Source organism: Aulostomus chinensis, chromosome 20, assembly GCF_037954235.1.
Source record: "Aulostomus chinensis isolate RoL2024-O1b breed Wild chromosome 20, RoL_Achi_v1.0, whole genome shotgun sequence".
Lineage (NCBI taxonomy): Eukaryota > Metazoa > Chordata > Actinopteri > Syngnathiformes > Aulostomidae > Aulostomus > Aulostomus chinensis.
The window spans coordinates 22,383,613-22,400,431 of NC_141339.1; the positions used below are offsets into that span (position 1 = coordinate 22,383,613).

The 16,819-nt window shown below is 48.2% G+C and overlaps 2 protein-coding genes across 5 annotated transcripts; one reads left to right on the plus strand and one right to left on the minus strand.

Moving 5' to 3' along the window:
• On the plus strand, window positions 1-9,019 carry fam89a (family with sequence similarity 89 member A). The gene is made up of 2 exons (XM_086189896.1): window positions 1-420; window positions 3,258-9,019. The coding sequence occupies exons 1-2, from the start codon at window positions 172-174 to the stop codon at window positions 3,540-3,542; spliced, it is 534 nt and encodes a 177-aa protein (XP_086046022.1). The 5' UTR covers window positions 1-171; the 3' UTR covers window positions 3,543-9,019.
• A 1,605-nt stretch (window positions 9,020-10,624) lies between these two features.
• arv1 (ARV1 fatty acid homeostasis modulator) lies at window positions 10,625-15,762 on the minus strand. 4 transcript variants are annotated; one of them, XM_086190462.1, is made up of 6 exons: window positions 15,501-15,752; window positions 15,315-15,418; window positions 15,096-15,215; window positions 14,812-15,016; window positions 13,507-13,731; window positions 10,625-12,473 (listed from the first exon to the last, which is right to left on the minus strand). In XM_086190462.1, the coding sequence occupies exons 1-6, from the start codon at window positions 15,688-15,690 to the stop codon at window positions 12,346-12,348; spliced, it is 972 nt and encodes a 323-aa protein (XP_086046588.1). In that variant the 5' UTR covers window positions 15,691-15,752; the 3' UTR covers window positions 10,625-12,345. The 4 variants fall into 4 exon arrangements, with proteins under 4 accessions (XP_086046588.1, XP_086046589.1, XP_086046590.1 ...); XM_086190463.1 differs by having other exon boundaries at window positions 10,677-12,473; window positions 14,812-14,965; window positions 15,501-15,745; XM_086190464.1 differs by lacking the exon at window positions 15,315-15,418 and having other exon boundaries at window positions 10,681-12,473; window positions 15,595-15,762.
• Between the last annotated feature and the right edge of the window lie 1,057 nt (window positions 15,763-16,819).

Consider the following 16,819-nt stretch of genomic DNA (forward strand, 5'->3'; position numbering starts at 1 on the left):
GGCTTGACGTGGCGTCGCTGGTCGCTCTGGGCAGGGACGAGCGCGGCTGTAGCTCGGTGTGCCTGGTGCGGGAAACGGTCCTCCACTTCCAGTCTTTGTGTGATTTGAGGACCGGACGCTGAACGTCAGCGCGAAAACTTCACATTATCTCACGTAGCGACTCGCGGGACGATGAATGGTAAATCCACCAACGGTACGGCGGGGGGAATGGCGTGTATTGAGGGTCTCCCCCCGCTGCCGAAGAGCCTGAGCGGCTTGCTGAACTCGAGCGGCGGCTCCTGGAGAGAAATGGAGAGGATGTACGTGAAGAAAACCATGATCCAGGACGACCTGAGCAGAGGCAGGAACAACGCCGACAACCTGCTGGCCAACAAGCCGGCCAACCTCGACGCTGCTCTGGCTCTCCTGCGGAAAGAGATGGTGAGATTTTGGTGGTTTCCTATCTTACATGTCGACGAGAAAGTGCTTGGATTTCCCCCTCTGAGCCGCTAAACCCTCGCGCTGGATGAGCCACCAGACTCCCGCAAGAAACCGCCGTAGTTTACATTCGCTTCTCCTTTTTAACTATTTAGACGTCTCAACAATCATTATAGGCCCTTTTTCATAAGTTTAGGGCCTTCTGTCAAATTCGGCACAGATATTATTTACAGTTAAAAGCCTTATTCAGAGAAAACATCAACTTTCACCAGTGTTTCTCACTCTTTGCAACTGGCGAGAAGAACAACAGTCGAGCAAACCTCATTCACAAATGTTACAAGTCCATCCATGTTACAGTTCATCAGAGTTTTGTTCTTCTTTCCGAATTTATCAGAACAACCGATTGGTTTCAAACGTTCGTCACTTCATAACCTGCTTTGTGAACAACGTCACATTTTCCTGCAAATGAGGATAAAATCCAATTTGTTCGAACGGAGTCTGGCATTAACAACGCCCCAGACGAGGAAAGTGGCTGGTTTACTGGAGGATACACAGCTCATGTTGAATTCATTCCACATCAGAAGAAGGCATCGTTGGATGTCCTCTCCAACTTGAACTGAAAACAACAACTGTGATATTATTGCAAAGTGAACACCCTACCAATTTCACAAGTACACTCCCTCGCCGGCAGCAAGAGTTTCCCTACGATGCAACCATGATCTTCTTCCACACACATCCAGGTGTTCACATTAAACTGGTGAAACTCTACCCTTTTGCCATTTGGATTTTTGTTACAGGCTTTGGTAAATCCTATTCTGGCTCCCTGTCCTGCGCACAGCGAGTCTGAGTCCAAGCTGATTGCTTTCTAGCGCCACTTTGACTTTGCAGTTGAGATTCTGTGCTGAGTTGTTTGTGTCCTACATTGTAGAACCGCTCCCGTTCCAGTTTGGCGTCTCGGCTGGTTTCAACGGACTCTGACTTGCATGTGACTTTGTTTGGAAGACAATGCAGTGGCCCTCACAACATACATACTGCATTGTCAGCTAAGTGGTACGCAGTAGAAATGCTCTCTCTATAGTCTGTTGTTGGCCTTGAGTTGTCAGTGTCGGGCAGCACTGCTGGACATTTGTCCTTTTTTGATGAATCTTTTAGTTTCTAAGACAACAGAAAATCCTGAAAAGTGCATCGCCGGCCTTGTGGGACCCAGGCTGTCTCAGCTCAGTGAGAGGTTTCTGATAAACGAAGCTGGAAGGACAGGAGGGAAACTCAAAAGTGCGCTGCTTCAACCAGAACAGTTCAGGATTTCTTGTATAAATCCCAAACAGCTGAACACAATTCCAGGCTTAATGTGATTGCGTCCCGGGTCGGTGATCAGGTTTGAGCAGACCAGAACCTGTTCTGAACCGCTTAGTTCTGATTGTTGATCGGAACAGTTGGGTTATTTCAACCCCTTTCTTAATAGGGTGATGACATGTTTTTGTAGTCCAACCCAGAAGTTCAGCATCACCATGGCTTCCTTTCCACCAGAACCAGATAATTCCAGATAATCAGCTCAGCGGTGAACAAGAGTTTATGAGACTTGCATGTTTCAACTCCACCAGCCAACTCACAGCTTCTATGATTTTTTTTTTGGAAGCATAAATGCGATCATTTGCATTTTTTAAGCTCATGTCACACGAAGCACGTCACCACAACTCGCCCCGTGCTTCCTCTGTGGTCAACGGGATGGCGTTTAATCTCGGCAGCAACTTCCTCATCTTGTTCAGCCTCCTGTGAGCAGCCAGCGTTGTAACACACTTGGACTGAGCTGGCTTCATCTCTCCAGTCCCGGCGTCTGGGAGATCTCTACGAAGACGCTGCGTCACTCTGACTCTGCGTGACGGCCGCTTAGGTTGGGATTAACCGATAGATCCGTGGTGGTCAGTTGCCTTGCACCTGTGCTGCCAGGTGATTTATGCTGTGTCATCCCCACACTGGAGCTGGTCTCTGGGCTTCTTTGTGGATCGAGAAGTGACAGAAGTCCCCAGTCAGCCAATACTGTATGTTTTAACACCAACAGAGCGGCGGCGGTCTGGTGGGATGTTTCAGGAGGATCTGTACTCTGTCGGTCATCAGTCGTGACATGGATAACCAGACTGCTGGCCGGCGCTGGCGGGAGCGCCGTCGTGGGTCGGTAACATTATCCAGAGGCAGTGAAAATGATGGAATTGTGAAGTGAAATAGAATTCCCTGTCAGCAGCAGCTGAGACCATCTGAGGCGCTCTGGGTGAAAGAGCTGTTTGCTGTGATTGAAATAACGCAGAAGCAACTGAACATCGATGCAGGTTTGCACAAAGCATGAATTTATTCAATGCCACCTCTGTCCAGAACAACTTTTAAAATGCTTCTTTTCTGAATGGAGTTTGGCTCGGACCGGCCTCAGCAGGTCTGACCCGGTGGAGCTCCTCAGTGTTGTTGTACTGGGTGTGCATGAGTTGTTGAGGCCTAATGAGAATGTTTGTGTGGAAACTGGAAACACCGCGTCGTGCCTGCGTCTGCAGAGTCTCATATTTGACCACCAGAGTCTTTCCAGTTCATCCTCGAGTCCCAGTGGACTTGGTGCCAAATTTAAGATGTGGCATCAGACAAGACTGCCGCAGCCCACAGGCGTCGCCAGCATGGAGGCTTCGATAACATCAGTTTTGTTTGATAAATGAGATTAATATTCAACAATATAATCAGTTCGTGAGAGTTGGTGGATCAAGCCTTCCTCTGGTGACATCATAGGGTATCTTGAGGTTCTGACCCCCGACCATGACTGCCTCGTGTACTAATCAGGGTCCTGTTACTGCCCCCTGCAGGTGGGCTTGCGTCAGCAGGACATGTCGCTGCTGTGCCAGCTGTGGTCGCTCCACGAGTCCATCCAGGAGTACAAAGGAAGCTGCCAGGACTTGAGCGCTGCCTCCAGCCTCAGCATGATGGAGAACGGCTACTTTGACGAGGATGACGAGTATTACCCGGAGCCAGGCGCCACTCCTACCGGGGAGCAGCCTGATGGGGATGTCGGGGACGTGACGGAAACAATGGCCAAGAACGGGAGCGGCGGCAAGGAGGACAGCTGGGACTCCTTTCACGTCACCATCTGAGGCCTCCTTCACAGCATTTTTCCCTGCAGACGGACACAAACGTGGGGGTGAAAGCCTTGACTTCAGCTGGAGGTAAAGTTGAGTGGCTCTGCTCATCTTTGAGCCCCCATGGAGGGAGAGGTTGCAGCGGCAGCAGATTAAAGCTCCAGCTTCCCTTCAGCTCCTCCTCAGGTGAAACCTCCACCTGCTTGTGCTGCAGAACGCTGCTTCTGCAGCGCGACCAGGAGCTTCATCAGGCTGCGCAGCTGAGCAACTGACTTCCTGTCAACACTCAGGAGTCCAGATGGATTGTATTCAACCCCCCCACCCGAGACTTCATATACTCTAAATTTAGCAATATATAAATATATATATATATATATATATGTATAGTTGTTTTTATAAACCTGCTGCTTCTATACATCGTGGTTTTGCTAGCCAGTCCCACTTTTTGGCAGAACTTTTTTTTTTTCTTACATATGAATATATGAACAAAGTTTTATTATTTATTATCTAATATAAATAACACAATATTCACTAGCAAGTTATGGAGGTTCTGTGCTGCAGCTCAGCGCAGGTGTGATTTACTCAGGCTGAAGCTCAGGAGACGCCAAGTGCTTCAGCCATGAAATAATTCAGTCAAAGAAATCGAGAAGGTCTGGAGGGAAGTGTAAACGTGGTCGCCGTCGCGCCGCTTCATAGCCTAGCCGCGCTTTATCGGGACGCCACAGTTTTCTGCCTTCTCAGGCGGTTATTTGGTCTGAAAATGTGAAATGATCAAAATGCTGGAGGCAGTTTTGCCTGGAAATGTGGAAGGCTGCCGCTGGCGCGCCTCCCTGAGTCGTGGACGCTAACGCTGCACCGCCACTAATTCAAGGCATCGCTGTTTTCCCAGGTTTGCATCACCACACACGAAACCACCGCTTTCCTCAGATCTCCGCCATATTATCACCATCATTAACAACACGGATGTCTGAACAAAGCCACGCAGCAGGTGCTAAGTCGCCATCAAAGTGATGTGAAAGCCCGACGCTGGAACCAGCCGTTCGCCACAGTACCAGCGCTGAGAGCTTGTGATTGGCTGTGAGCAGTTGTTGGCACCTGCTGGTTGGTTTGTTTAGCAACATCACATTTAAAATCAGTACTTTGTGACCGGCTTGGAAATCATTCTGGTCCGCCACATCTGGGTAGCCTAGCATCTGGGTAGCCTAGCATCTGTGACTGCTGCAGCGCTAAACCTGGTAGCAACTGAATACAGGGTACTTTTATATTCTATGAGGGTCTGAGCAGATCTGAAGGCTGAAGGCCAGTGAACACAATGAGCCTCCTCAGAGGGGTGGAGGGGCTATAAACCCTCATCCCCAAATCTGTAGTTTTTGTTCCTCGTCGTCAAGGCCGCTAACAAGATTGTAGCAGTTTTGAACTCAGGAGCCTTCATGTTTATGCCTGAGAACAAAATGGCCAAGTGCACAGAAACCATGCTCTCCTGATGGTTCTCTGCTCGCCAGATGGAGAAGTTAAAGCATAAAAAAACACTCTAAAACTGCAGCAGTACTTTGAACTTGTAAGTATCCCGGCAAAGACATTCAGACATGCAAATACTTTTAATATGTACCTGCAAATGGTGCGCTTTTCTACCTGAGGCCCCGTCAGTGTTCATCCGCTAAAAGTGCTCGACTCACCCGGCTGACAGGATGGTGCTGTCGTTTTAAGGTCCCCTAAATCAGATTTGGTTTCCGGCGCTGAATGAGACGCCATCGGCTCTCGTATACGTCGACTCCACCTCCAAGCTTCACGACACGAACCAAGAATGTCCTTACAAGTCTTTGCTGCACCTGGTGAGTGGAGTCGGAGCATGAGCATGAGCATGAGGCTCTTTCTGAGCGGAGGGCCTTTGTCATGCTTCTGAGAACTGTTGGAGGAACCGACCCCCTTTGTTTGTGTATGCACTGCAGGATCTAGAACCAGTTGTAGTTCCAGCAGCGCCCGAGCGGAACCCACAACCGTGTTTAAAGTTGCAGATGCTTCCACCTCCCGGCTCTTCTTCAGAGTGACACTTCACCCAACAAGCTCGTGTGTGTCCGCCACTCGTGGCTGGACGCCTTCAGCTCGTGAAGCTCGCTGCCAGTGGAACGTCTCGGTGGAACCTAGAATTCAGTAAATGCCGCGTACACGTGCAGTGTGAACAGAAACAGAAAAGAAGCCCTCAAAGGTTCCCCTCCACAGTGGGTCGTTCCTTTCAAGAATGTTCTTAGAACTCTCTGTTGAGAGAACGTCTGAAGGCTGACACTCACTCATAGGAGCACACGTTTTCATGGCCCACCCCCTGTCTTTGTATACCTTGATGTCAACGACACATGAAAGTGGAAAACCTTTTCGAGTCTTCGGATGTCAAACAGAACCTGAAGCACGACTGCACAGAAACACCTGTAGCGCCAGTCTTCACCTTCTCAAAGATGTTCGCGTCTTCAAGTGTTCTTGTCTCCCGTCGCCCGTCCAGTTCCGTAATGTATCTGCAAGCCTTGAACCAGAACCAGAAAATGAATGAGGCCTCGTTAGCAAATGATTGAATGTTCACTTCCTTATTTATTTACTTCTTTGGGCCACAGTCGTTCAAACGCAACATTTTGTCTGTATCTGCCGCCAGGTGAAGCCGGCGAGTGTTGGTTGAGGCGCCCGGACGGCTGCATCAATCCGGAGCTTAAAGCACACGTGTTTAAAGCACTGCAGTTCAAACACGCAAGGAAAACCAAGTTTATTGGATGTCTTCACAGTTAGTGCCTTTGTAAACGCCACTGCAAGACACGCTGGGTTATTAAAGCTGCTGCGAGCGGACTTTGAAACCTGCTGACGTAAATCCTCGATTGTTCAGTCATGGCGCAGCAATAAGAACTCCTGTCCGTGCGCAGCAGCACAACGAGGGAAACCTACACGCAGTGGGTTTAACCCTCAAACTCCGAACAACCCCTAAAACCGTCGTCCTCGTTCGTTGAAACATTTGAAGCGCTTAACGATGAGTTTGCGCTGGTCTGAGGTTGCTGGAGAGTTGAGAGGTGCGGCCACCTGATCCTCCCTCTTCAATACGCTGGCACATGGAGCTGTGTGTCACGCCGCTGGGACTGAACCCAGGACAGGAGTGTTGGCGAGGAGCTTGAAGTCAAACACCAGCAGTTTGTGTTTCCTGTTTGTTGACCTTGAAGCGTTGAGTTCATGTGATTGATGTGGAGTTACTTTACCAAACAGAACGAGTCGGTAATAAAACGATCGGAGAGAAAATATCACCGAGAATCAGTTTGTGAAGAAACCTGCAAACCTCCAAATTTTGCTTTTGCACACACACATTTTGGGCTGATCAAAAGAGAATTTAGAATTTAGAGATGAAACTTTGAAAAGTTGAATTTGATTTGTTGGATTTTGAATCACAAACTGATTTCATGGGCAATTCGGTGTCCTTGTAACTGCGTTTCTGCTCTCAAATCTTGTGCAAACCTGCTTAGTTTGACCGCACTGAACCGTCAAAGTGACTCGGTGAGCTTGGGGTGTGGAAGGTGATGAACCGTCGAGGTAAATGTGGTGGCGTGTGGCTCGCCCGGAAGGGGGAGGGGGGGATCTTTGTCTTAAACTACCAGAGTGTTGATGACATATTTGTTGGGTTTCTTGTTGAATAACAAATGTTTTGTAGGTCCGACAACCACAACTGATTTTCATGTAAATCATAAAGGCTGGAGCTTCGTTCCACAGCTCCCATTTTGCTCCCAGTGCTGAGGCCCGCAGAGACGTGATGTCTTTTGACTCCGGTTTCTGCCGCCAACCTTCACGCCTCAACAGCCCAGTGGCTCAAATGTGTTCTGGGGTGACGGTTGAACTGCTGAAGTGACGCTTCATCTCAGAATCAGAGCTCGGTGTTGAACGCGAGGCTCAGAGGAGCCCCCCCCCCCCCCCCCCCCCCACCAAACGCTCGGTTACATTTGAGCGTCTAAATCTGCGCTCAGTTTATCATCCTGACTATCTTCCACCGTTAAATTCATGCAAATCTGTGCGTTCAATCATCAAGGCCAGAAGAGTGAAATGTCTTAATCTACATGTTGTATATGGTTCATAATAATCATCCATGAAACCGTTGTAGTGAGGAGGTTTTGATGTGTTTTGTGTTGCACCGGTCGTGACGTTCACAGAGTCGAGGCGCTCGTTTCTCCTGCTCTAAAACCTGTGAATGACCATACTACTGTTTCTTTAGAGCCTCATAGTTAAACTGAGTTTAATAAAGCGATTCTGTACATTTTCAGGTCTGGGATGAGTTTTTATTCCTCTGAATGAAACGCACGGTTCTTCTTTGAGCCGAGGGTTACCTTGGTAATGTTCGGCAGGTCTGACATCTTGTTTTCGGTGTTTAACTTCTCTGACAGAGAGATGGCGTCTGAGAGGAAACCTTCGAGTCCTCAGATTCGGAACTAGCAGCACGCCTGGTTTCCTCGCTGGCCGGTTCATTTCAGGGTCGAGCAGACCTGCCACCGTGGAAATCACCAAAGAATGAGTGGACGTCCCAACACGTTTCACGGCTGTCTGTCCAATATTTGTTGAGATATTGTGGATTGAACGCGCGTTGCCATTCAGCCAGAATCCCCAGCAAAGCCAGTTATGCTTTCACAGGGCAAAGCGTCGTTTTCCCTCTCTTCTATCTGCAGCGCTGCCCCACTTCTTTCTCTCTTTCTTCTTCCTGAATGCATCTCCCTCTGACCTGCATTTAAATGCACCCATCTGCATTTGGGTGCTGAGGAGCTGCCATGCTGGTTCAGTTCCAGTTCCATTGATCATTACGATGCAGCTCAGCTCAGTTTGGCACCTTTGAAGCAGCAGCTTCTCACGCTGGGAGATGAATTACTGATGATGATAACACTGTTTATATTTTCATGTGCGGGAGCTGGAATCCTCCCTGCGAGGCTGAGGAAGTGGGTCACTGCAGCTCTGCATGTGCTGCCTGGTGTCTCACAGCGTCTCCTCTCACTGCCTGGTGGTTGTTGTGTTTTTTTTGTCCTCTGTGTTTATCAGAATCAACCGTGAAAATATGGCAAAAGTGCTTGGGGAGATGCGCTAGTTAGTAGTCACGCACTAGTTAATAGTTACTAGTTGCATCCTGCTGGTGTTCACCCTCACAAACACAACAAGCTGTCATTGTTTTTGAAGACGTTGTGATGCCCTGGGACGTTTTCATGCTAACGTGAGAGTTCGGCGACACCCTCAGCACATCCCGTCAACTCTGGCACAAACATTCACTTGGACTCGAAGGTGAACTGGAAAGATTTCAAGGGTCAAACGCCAAGGTCACTGTGACCTCAGGTACGCAACACCCGTCCCGTGTTCCTTTAACGTGATTCCGGAGAAAGCCTTGAAGAAACTTCTTCAGATTTGGCACAGATGTCCTCTGGGACTTGAGGATGCACTGAAGAGCTTTTGGTGGTCAAAGGTCAAATACCCCACGTCATGGAAGCATACAGCAGTCACCGACCTGACTTCTCCAAGAGAAAAGGACTTTAGACTTGGACTGAACAGCTTGAGTCATGTCTTTTTTTTAAATAAAATCCAAAGAATTAAAGGCAAATGTTGTTCATCAATCGGAGAACTTCCCTCCTCGCGTCCTGCAACCAGAGCGCCTGCTCAGTTGCTGCTGAAAGCTTTTCGTCATCTGGTGAATCCCAGGTGGAACCGCAGGTTGCGCGTCATAGAAAGAGAAGGTGTCTGTGCAGCCTGGCGCAGCACCGCGCCTGTTTGTTCCTCGGGAAACCGCAGCGGAAGACACCGTGAAATTGCAGCCCTGGACGTTTTAAGTCACGCTCCAGGTGTGTAGCCAAGGTAGGAATGAGGGCTTGTAGCTGTAAAATCCTTCCAACAGATAGAAACACCTGCCAAAGTGCTCAAACGTGCCTCTGCGGTACTTCATTCTCACTCACACACACACACACAGACTCTTACCTGCTGGTGGAAGCTGCCATGCAGGCGAGGTGCCAACCAGCTCGTCAGGAGTAATTTGAGGTTCAGCGTCAGCGTCACATCTACAAGGTCACTGGGAAGCCTGGACGCCACTCGACAGCCGACCCGTGCCATCACGTGACACACGCAGACTCGCCACCGACAGACGGCGGCATCAGCACCGTGTCTGGCTCTTAAATGTCACAGTTTTGAATGCAAAAAGAGGGAAATATTGTCTGACATCACAACATCGTGGATCTGTAGTCTGCCTAGAGGTTTGTTTGTTTTTAAAGGCACACAGGGACGTGAAGAGAAAGATTTTGGTGGTCAAAGGTCACTGAACTCCCACGTGGGGTGTCCCTCATTCATGTGACATCTCTGCAACGTTTAGAAGGGATTTCTCTAAATTTGGCACAAATGTCCACTGCGACTTGAGGATGAACTGAAAAGATTTTGTGGTTCAAAGGTCAGTGTGACGGACACACGCAGCTGAAACGCAGGACTTCTAGGTTCTGAGGTAATCCCGTCAAACTCGGGCGACTGCAAATATCAAAACACGCTGAAACATGTCACTGTCAGACGGAGCTGAGTCAGCGTCTGACTGCCAGCACCAGGACCGTCCGTCCCTTCTGATTATTGACCTTTGTGTTCAAGCCTTCTCGACGTGCAGCGGCCATTATAGGAAGCCCGTGTTTCTCTCCGTGCTCTGGGCTCGTGCTGCCCGGCTGAGTGTCCTCTAGGAGATTAGAGCAGATTAACATAATCTTGATTGAGAGAGCAAATCCAAGGTGCGCATCACTCTCTCCGCGGGGAGGATTGGAGCAGGCGAACGCATCAGGGACGAGCTGGAGGACCAGTTGTTTAGCGCGCTGTGACCCGGACACGCACAACATGACGATTCGCTCGACTCACATGCACACCCACACACACACACACACACACACACGATACATGAGAAAAGGTATTAAAGGAACAAACTGCATGGAAGCCCATTCTCACCAGTTGAAGAGATGAAAAAAAAAGGACAAAATCTACTAATCCCAGTTACAAAAGTCAATCTTTTAAATCTCATATTTTCTCAACTTTTTAAAAAAAATCTTACTTTTTCATGTCAGAATTTTTTCCCTACTGTTTCTCTGCAGACATTTGTTACAAAGTTTCTTTGTTACTGAGGACGGACGGCAGTCTCAGGTAAAATCCCTCCTGGCGTCTCAAACGGTTTCAGAAACGTGAACCGTAGCAGCGGGAGGACCTCAGCTTGGTTGGCCTTCCTCCTGCTCGCTCCCCTCCCCTCCCCACACTCAGACCTGGTAAATGGCTGTGAGGCCACCGCTGTTACAGTAATCTGATTAGTCCGACTCAGATTAAACCGCTGCATGCCGCAGTAAATCACCAACGTTCAGCAGAATCCACATTTAGAAACTCTCTGAGGGGCTTGATGGTAATTATTCAGTCTGGGAGGATGGAGCTGTGGGAGCGAGACACTCCCCAGTAAAAAATGTCTTGCATTTGGTAAAGTAGTCAAGGAGAAAAGATATCTAAGCATGAAATGGATGATCAAAATTAATCCGGAGCAGTGAAAACGGGAGTGCGCAGTGTTCTGAAATTAAGACCATCCCGAGTGTGTTGATTTCCACAGATCCTGGATCAGATCCAGCCAGGCGGGCAGGGCGAGGACGACACTTAACGAAACATTCCACATTTGTGTGCCGCCTCCTCAACTATTCACAGGCCTGTGATGACACGCAGCCACCAGAAAACACACACACACACACACACACTCAAAGTATTTGTTAATTTAATGTACAGTTCCTCCGTAGCTTGAGCCAAACTGGCTCTGCAGGGTTCAGCGATCGCAGCAAAACCAACGTGACCTCTCTCAACATTTGCCAAAAAAAAAAAGGAATGAAAATACAGATTTGAGAAGACAAATGTTCAGGTTCAAAGTGTTTGGATGATGATGATGTTGTTCTGAGGCAGTCCAGATGATCGAGTCAAGCCACAAGGACTCCTCCCAAGACTCCTGAGGGCCGGGGCAGGTTCAGCTGCCCCCCCCCCACCGTTCCTCAGACCACCGCTCCGCTTCGGATGTTTGCTCTTACGATGGTTGGTTTACAGAAACATTCCAAGGACAGGAGGAGGACTCTGAGCTCAGCAGCGAGCCTCAGGGCGTCACTGCCAATCAGATGTTGACAGTGGAAACAGATTTTAGGGGAAAACCTGCACCACTGTCCGCTGAAGCTGATCAACTAGAACAATAACATCAGTCTGAGCTGAGCCGTCTGGAGCCTCGTGTTGGTCCTCCAGCTTCGCTTAAACCCGTGAAATAATCTATAAATCATCAGTCGATTAACACTAAACTAGACCCCCACTTTATAAAATAACACACACACACACACAGAATCCCCTTTAAGCACAGAGTATCCTGTGTGTGTGAACCCGCGGGGGTTCTCGTCAGCGTTCTACCAGAGGGCTGAAGAATGTGTTGACTGCTGTCTGGGTGGGGTCCGAGCACAGAGGTCGTCCCTGTCCAGTGACTGACACGCTCTGTGCTTGTGTCCATCTCCAGAGTTCCACAGGTGTCAACCACGTCTCAGCCACGCCCGCCTCATCAGCACCTCTGAGCTTCTCTATCATATTAAAGCCTAAATAAAAACCCAAACAGGGTCTTCGTCACGTCCTTGGTGTTCCTTCATGTGTCTTCAAAGTTGTCGGCGTCTGCAACATTTCTAAAATAAAGGAAGAAAAAAGATCCTCATGTCCAGCCTGATGCGTGGAAGGTTCTCACCCCCCCCCCAGGCTTGTTTTTCCGTCCTCCATCGCTGAGTTCGTCCCTGAGATGACGGGAGTCTGATGTTCATCCAAAAGTCAGCGAGTCTTGGAGGTTCCAGGGAAGCCTCCTGCAGGCCTGGGCGACGCAGGTCTCTGACAGCAGGCCAACACACACGGCCGTCAACGCCAGGCGTCTGCTGCTGTTCAGGATCACTGGAGTAGACACACACACACACACACAAACACACACACACACACACACACACACACACACGGACACTTCAGAAAAAAATCCGTGATCACAAACCCTTGGGAAGCAAGGTAGCATTTCTGAGATGCAGAGCTAGCAAGCTAAGTAGTAGAATATGTAAACGGAACACGGCAACTTTTTGGGAAGTACAATTATCGTCCATCGCCTCCAGAACCAGACAAGATGACGAGAGACCCTCCAACTCCCCAGGCCCAGGAAGCTAACACTTCCCATCTGTTACCATTCACTGTGCTAAGCTAACTAGCTAAGCAAACTTCCAGCTTTGCTCTGAGGAGGACAGAAAATAACAATTTCTCACTAAGAGTGTGTGTCAATCTAGAAGGCTCCAGCTGGGACGTGTTTTACTTTATTAATAAACCAACGGAAACTCGTCATTGCAGCGTCAGATCATAAATCCCTCAACACGCTCGTTGTTTGCTGCTCGCAGGCTTGCTGCATCCACCCAGGAGCTCTCTCCTGCCGTCTGTTTCTTCGTCAGCCAGATTACACAGCAGTTAGCAAGTCAATTTCCATAAAACTTGGTGGGGCGGAGCACAAACTAAAGAAAGAAGTACATTTCTTATGAAATATTACAAGAGGCAAAGGTCGCGCTCGCCTGGAGCTCCTTCAGTTGCCAAATAAAACCTCAGATTTATGTTTCCTGAGCTGCTGCTGCTGAGACAGAGGAACAAGGGAACCGCGGATCAAAGACTTTGTTATGTAAGACATTTCTCTTCAGTGCTTGGGTTTGCTGATGTCACCGCGGAGACAGAGTTTAAACGTGTTTGAGGAGGGAAGCACTTCCCGAGGACTGGCTTGATGCCTCTACAGGTACAATCTGCTGGGTTTTTGAGCTAAGTAGTTCAATCTGGGCCATACAGAAGGTAACTGGAGGAGGACACGTCTCTGTTCTCAGCCCGCAGCGGCGGGATTGTGCTGCAAAACGCAGCAACACGTGCGTTTTGGTTTAAATCGGCGTCCGCGTGGATCTCCTACCTCTGATGGCCTGGGAGTTGGAGGTGAGCACGAACAGCTTGATGAGGCCCAGGCAGAGGGGCGAGTAGTCGTGTTCCCAGATGACGGCGGGGATGAGGAGCACCTTCCCGTAGCAGGACAGCAGCAGGGCTCTGAGGAGCAGCCGGAGCTCCACGCTCCGACCCTGACACCGAGCCACCGCCACACACAGGAACCACAGCACGCTGCCGCAGAACGCCGCCAGCTCTGCGGGTCGGACGGAAAAACATTTGATAGGATAATCACAGCAACAGATGGAGTCTTTGATAAACTTTGTGAGTCAATTAATAGAATCAACTCAAATCTGAGTGACTTATTTCATTCAATTCAGCAGATTCAGTTCATTAATTATGACAGTTTCCTCTCCACAAATCAAGAGTTTTGTCAATGTGGTTTTGGCTTCTAGTAACTTGAGATTTGATTTTTTTTTTCTTTTAAGTTTTATAATTTACTAAGATGAGTAAATGCTCTGTTGTCACTGGGCTTCACGCTAACACTAACAGGCATGGTGTTTCTCAACCACTGGATTGTGGACTATAGGTGGGCCTTGCTCACTCTCTAGTGGATCTTTTTTTTTTTAATCCCACTCACACTTTGAGGGGGGATTTTTTTTTGAAAAAACAAAAGTGGAACATTGACCTAAGAGGATAGAACAAGTGTGTTAAAATCTAACATACAAATCGATAAAAGATTGACAATGATAAATTATTAGTTCTATAAAATCCCTCATCAGTTTGAGACGCTAACTGCTAACTGCTACTGCTACTAAGAGCTAACTGCTAACGCAAGGCTGTTCTGTGGTGAATAAATATCCCAATGAAACGACGACAACAGCAGGAACATTTCACCCGAAATATCACATTTTTTTGCATGGATAAAATCCGGATTATCCTAAATAAATGTCACGAGAGCGCAGCGCCCTCTACTGATGCAATGATGCAAGAACATCCTTTCTTAAATAAACTAAGCCGCTTTGATTGCACGAAAGAAAGCGTTCATATCAGCCGGTTAATTGCAAATATGGTCGGACCCGAGCTGAGGAGGGCCGACACCAACATGTGAGATGTTTGAGCCGTGTTTGATGCGTCGTTGCAATTTTTGTTGGAGTTTAAATCCAATGATTCATCGGTTATCGGCATTTCTGGCAACCTAGTATCTGCATCAACCCAGACAATCTACACATCTCCCATAGCGATCAGTTCCTAGCAGGAGAGGTTGAGTTCTGCTGCACTAGCGTGGCAGAACCAGCGACAGGTCGCTGGCATGTGTCTGGTGGTGCCATCTTACCCAGGGCAGCCAGGGCAAACATGCCGTAGAACTCCCACTCCTTGGTGTACCTGATGAGGTCGGCGGGGTCGCTGCTCGGCTCGGAGCTGTGGAGGGAAGACCACCGGAGGTAAGCCTCGCACAGCAGGCCGAACACACACAACTTCCAGTGGATCTGGAGAAGCCCGGGAGGAGACACGTGATCACATGGACATGGACGTGACAGCTGTGGTACACAAACACGCTCAAGCTTTTGACAGCCTCTGAGGACACTGTCCTGACAGACTTCCTCTAAAATCACTTACATCCAAGCTTGTGTTGAATAAAATGTGTCTGAACGCCTGCGTCTTGCACAGAATGGCGTCAATCAGGATGACCACTGGGTCATACTCGATGTATTTGTCCACTGGCTTCTGGCAGGACTCCTGCAGGGACACACACACACACACACACACACACACACACACACACACACACTGCTTCAACACCTCACTTTAACTTCACACACTTGGAGCACAAAATACCTGGAATGCTTGTCTGAAATGTCTCAAGCAGCAGCTGCCAGTTGCGCGTCGCACCACGAAGACACACGAATGCGTTTTAAGCGGATCAAATGAGCTGTTCACATCTGAAAAGTGAGCGTTTTATTTCTGAGGTGCGTGACAGGGACAGAGAGAACTGCTTGTTTCAGGATGTTGCGAGGACCTCACTTGGGTGGGTAGCACCTCTGTAGCAAACCGCGTTAGCTTCCGTCACACGACGTGAGGCCGAAACATTCGAGTCTAAGTCAAATTGGTGACGTACGCATAAGGTTATCTTCAGGATCCCGTTGCTGTAGTCCCTGTGCAGCTCCGTTGCTTTTTCATTACATTCAACACACCTAAGGACAACTTTCCCCATACTCTCATCCTCTGAAGGCAGCCACGAAACTAGCTAGCACCCCAAACAGGAAGTACACTTGATAATTACATCGCTGCCTTCAACATAAAAGCATATTTAGTCACCGTCCATTCTTGCCAGCTATATTTTGGAATTCAACCTGATTTGTGTGTGAGTGTGTGTGTGTGAGTGTGAGTGTGTGTGTGTGTGTGTGTGTGTGTGTGTGTGTGTGTGTGTGAGTGTGTGACTAACTCCACCAACTGAGATTCTACATTGCCTGGGTGAAGAAAAATAAACTTGTTTGTTCTTTATTGCGGTGATGTATCACCATGATCATGCCATGCTATGCTATACAATGGAACGTGACATTTTTGTTGCTGTGATTGATCTGCTATTCTCAATTAACAGCTAATATCATTCATGTCGTTATTTGCTCTAAGTACCAGCAAAAATTCTCCGCCAAATCCATTAAAATTCTTGGACCTGAGGAGATGTCTTTGTTGGGCATATGAGTCCCAAAAAGCCCTTGATAAAATAAGTTAATGAGTACAGAAGAAAAACAACAAGATACAGTATCGTGGTTCCCTTCACAAATACGGCATTCAAATCTACGTCAGCCAGCTTGAAATTCAAGTATCGATGTACAAATACTGAGAACTTGGGTGAAACTGAGAATCTGCTTTTCATTGCTTTTGTGCTTTTCAAGTAAGCATAATATCAGAAATATTCTGTTGATCTGTTGAAGTGCAAGGGTTCCAATTTCCTCTAATGGTGGAGAGGTAATTTCAGTGGTTTTACTGGAATATTTGGTATGGCATAGGAAATTATACTTTCACATAAATACAGCATTTTATCCTCCTCTAGTTATTTAATGTTGCTGTTTAAGTCGTTTTACTGTTCAAACATTTATGGATAGTTTCTTTAATACCAAATTATTAAAATGGTTGCACTGTTGGTTTTAATTTGAAAATCACAACGGAAACTTCTTTCCTACCCACCTCCGTAGTAGCCTGACCCTGAGACGACCGTGGTTGGACAGGTGCAGGGGGATGCCGGGAGATGTAGTTCAATCTGCTTTTCGGGTTGCGGTTTTTCGGTTCCCGCAGACTCGCGCGTGGGGGAGGGGGGGTTGAGAGGAGGGGTAGGAGGA

What these genes read in the sequence shown, in the direction of transcription:
- fam89a (XM_086189896.1), top strand. Translation starts at nt 172, where the DNA reads ATGAATGGTAAATCCACCAACGGTACGGCGGGGGGAATGGCGTGTATT. An exon ending in CTCTCCTGCGGAAAGAGATG is followed by an intron (nt 421 to 3,257) that starts GTGAGATTTTGG and finishes TGCCCCCTGCAG; the next exon opens with GTGGGCTTGCGTCAGCAGGA.
- arv1 (XM_086190462.1), bottom strand. Translation starts at nt 15,690, where the DNA reads ATGGGGAAAGTTGTCCTTAGGTGTGTTGAATGTAATGAAAAAGCAACG. An exon ending in ATTTCAGACAAGCATTCCAG is followed by an intron (nt 15,216 to 15,314) that starts GTATTTTGTGCT and finishes GTGTCCCTGCAG; the next exon opens with GAGTCCTGCCAGAAGCCAGT. An exon ending in GTTTGCCCTGGCTGCCCTGG is followed by an intron (nt 13,732 to 14,811) that starts GTAAGATGGCAC and finishes TCCGACCCGCAG; the next exon opens with AGCTGGCGGCGTTCTGCGGC.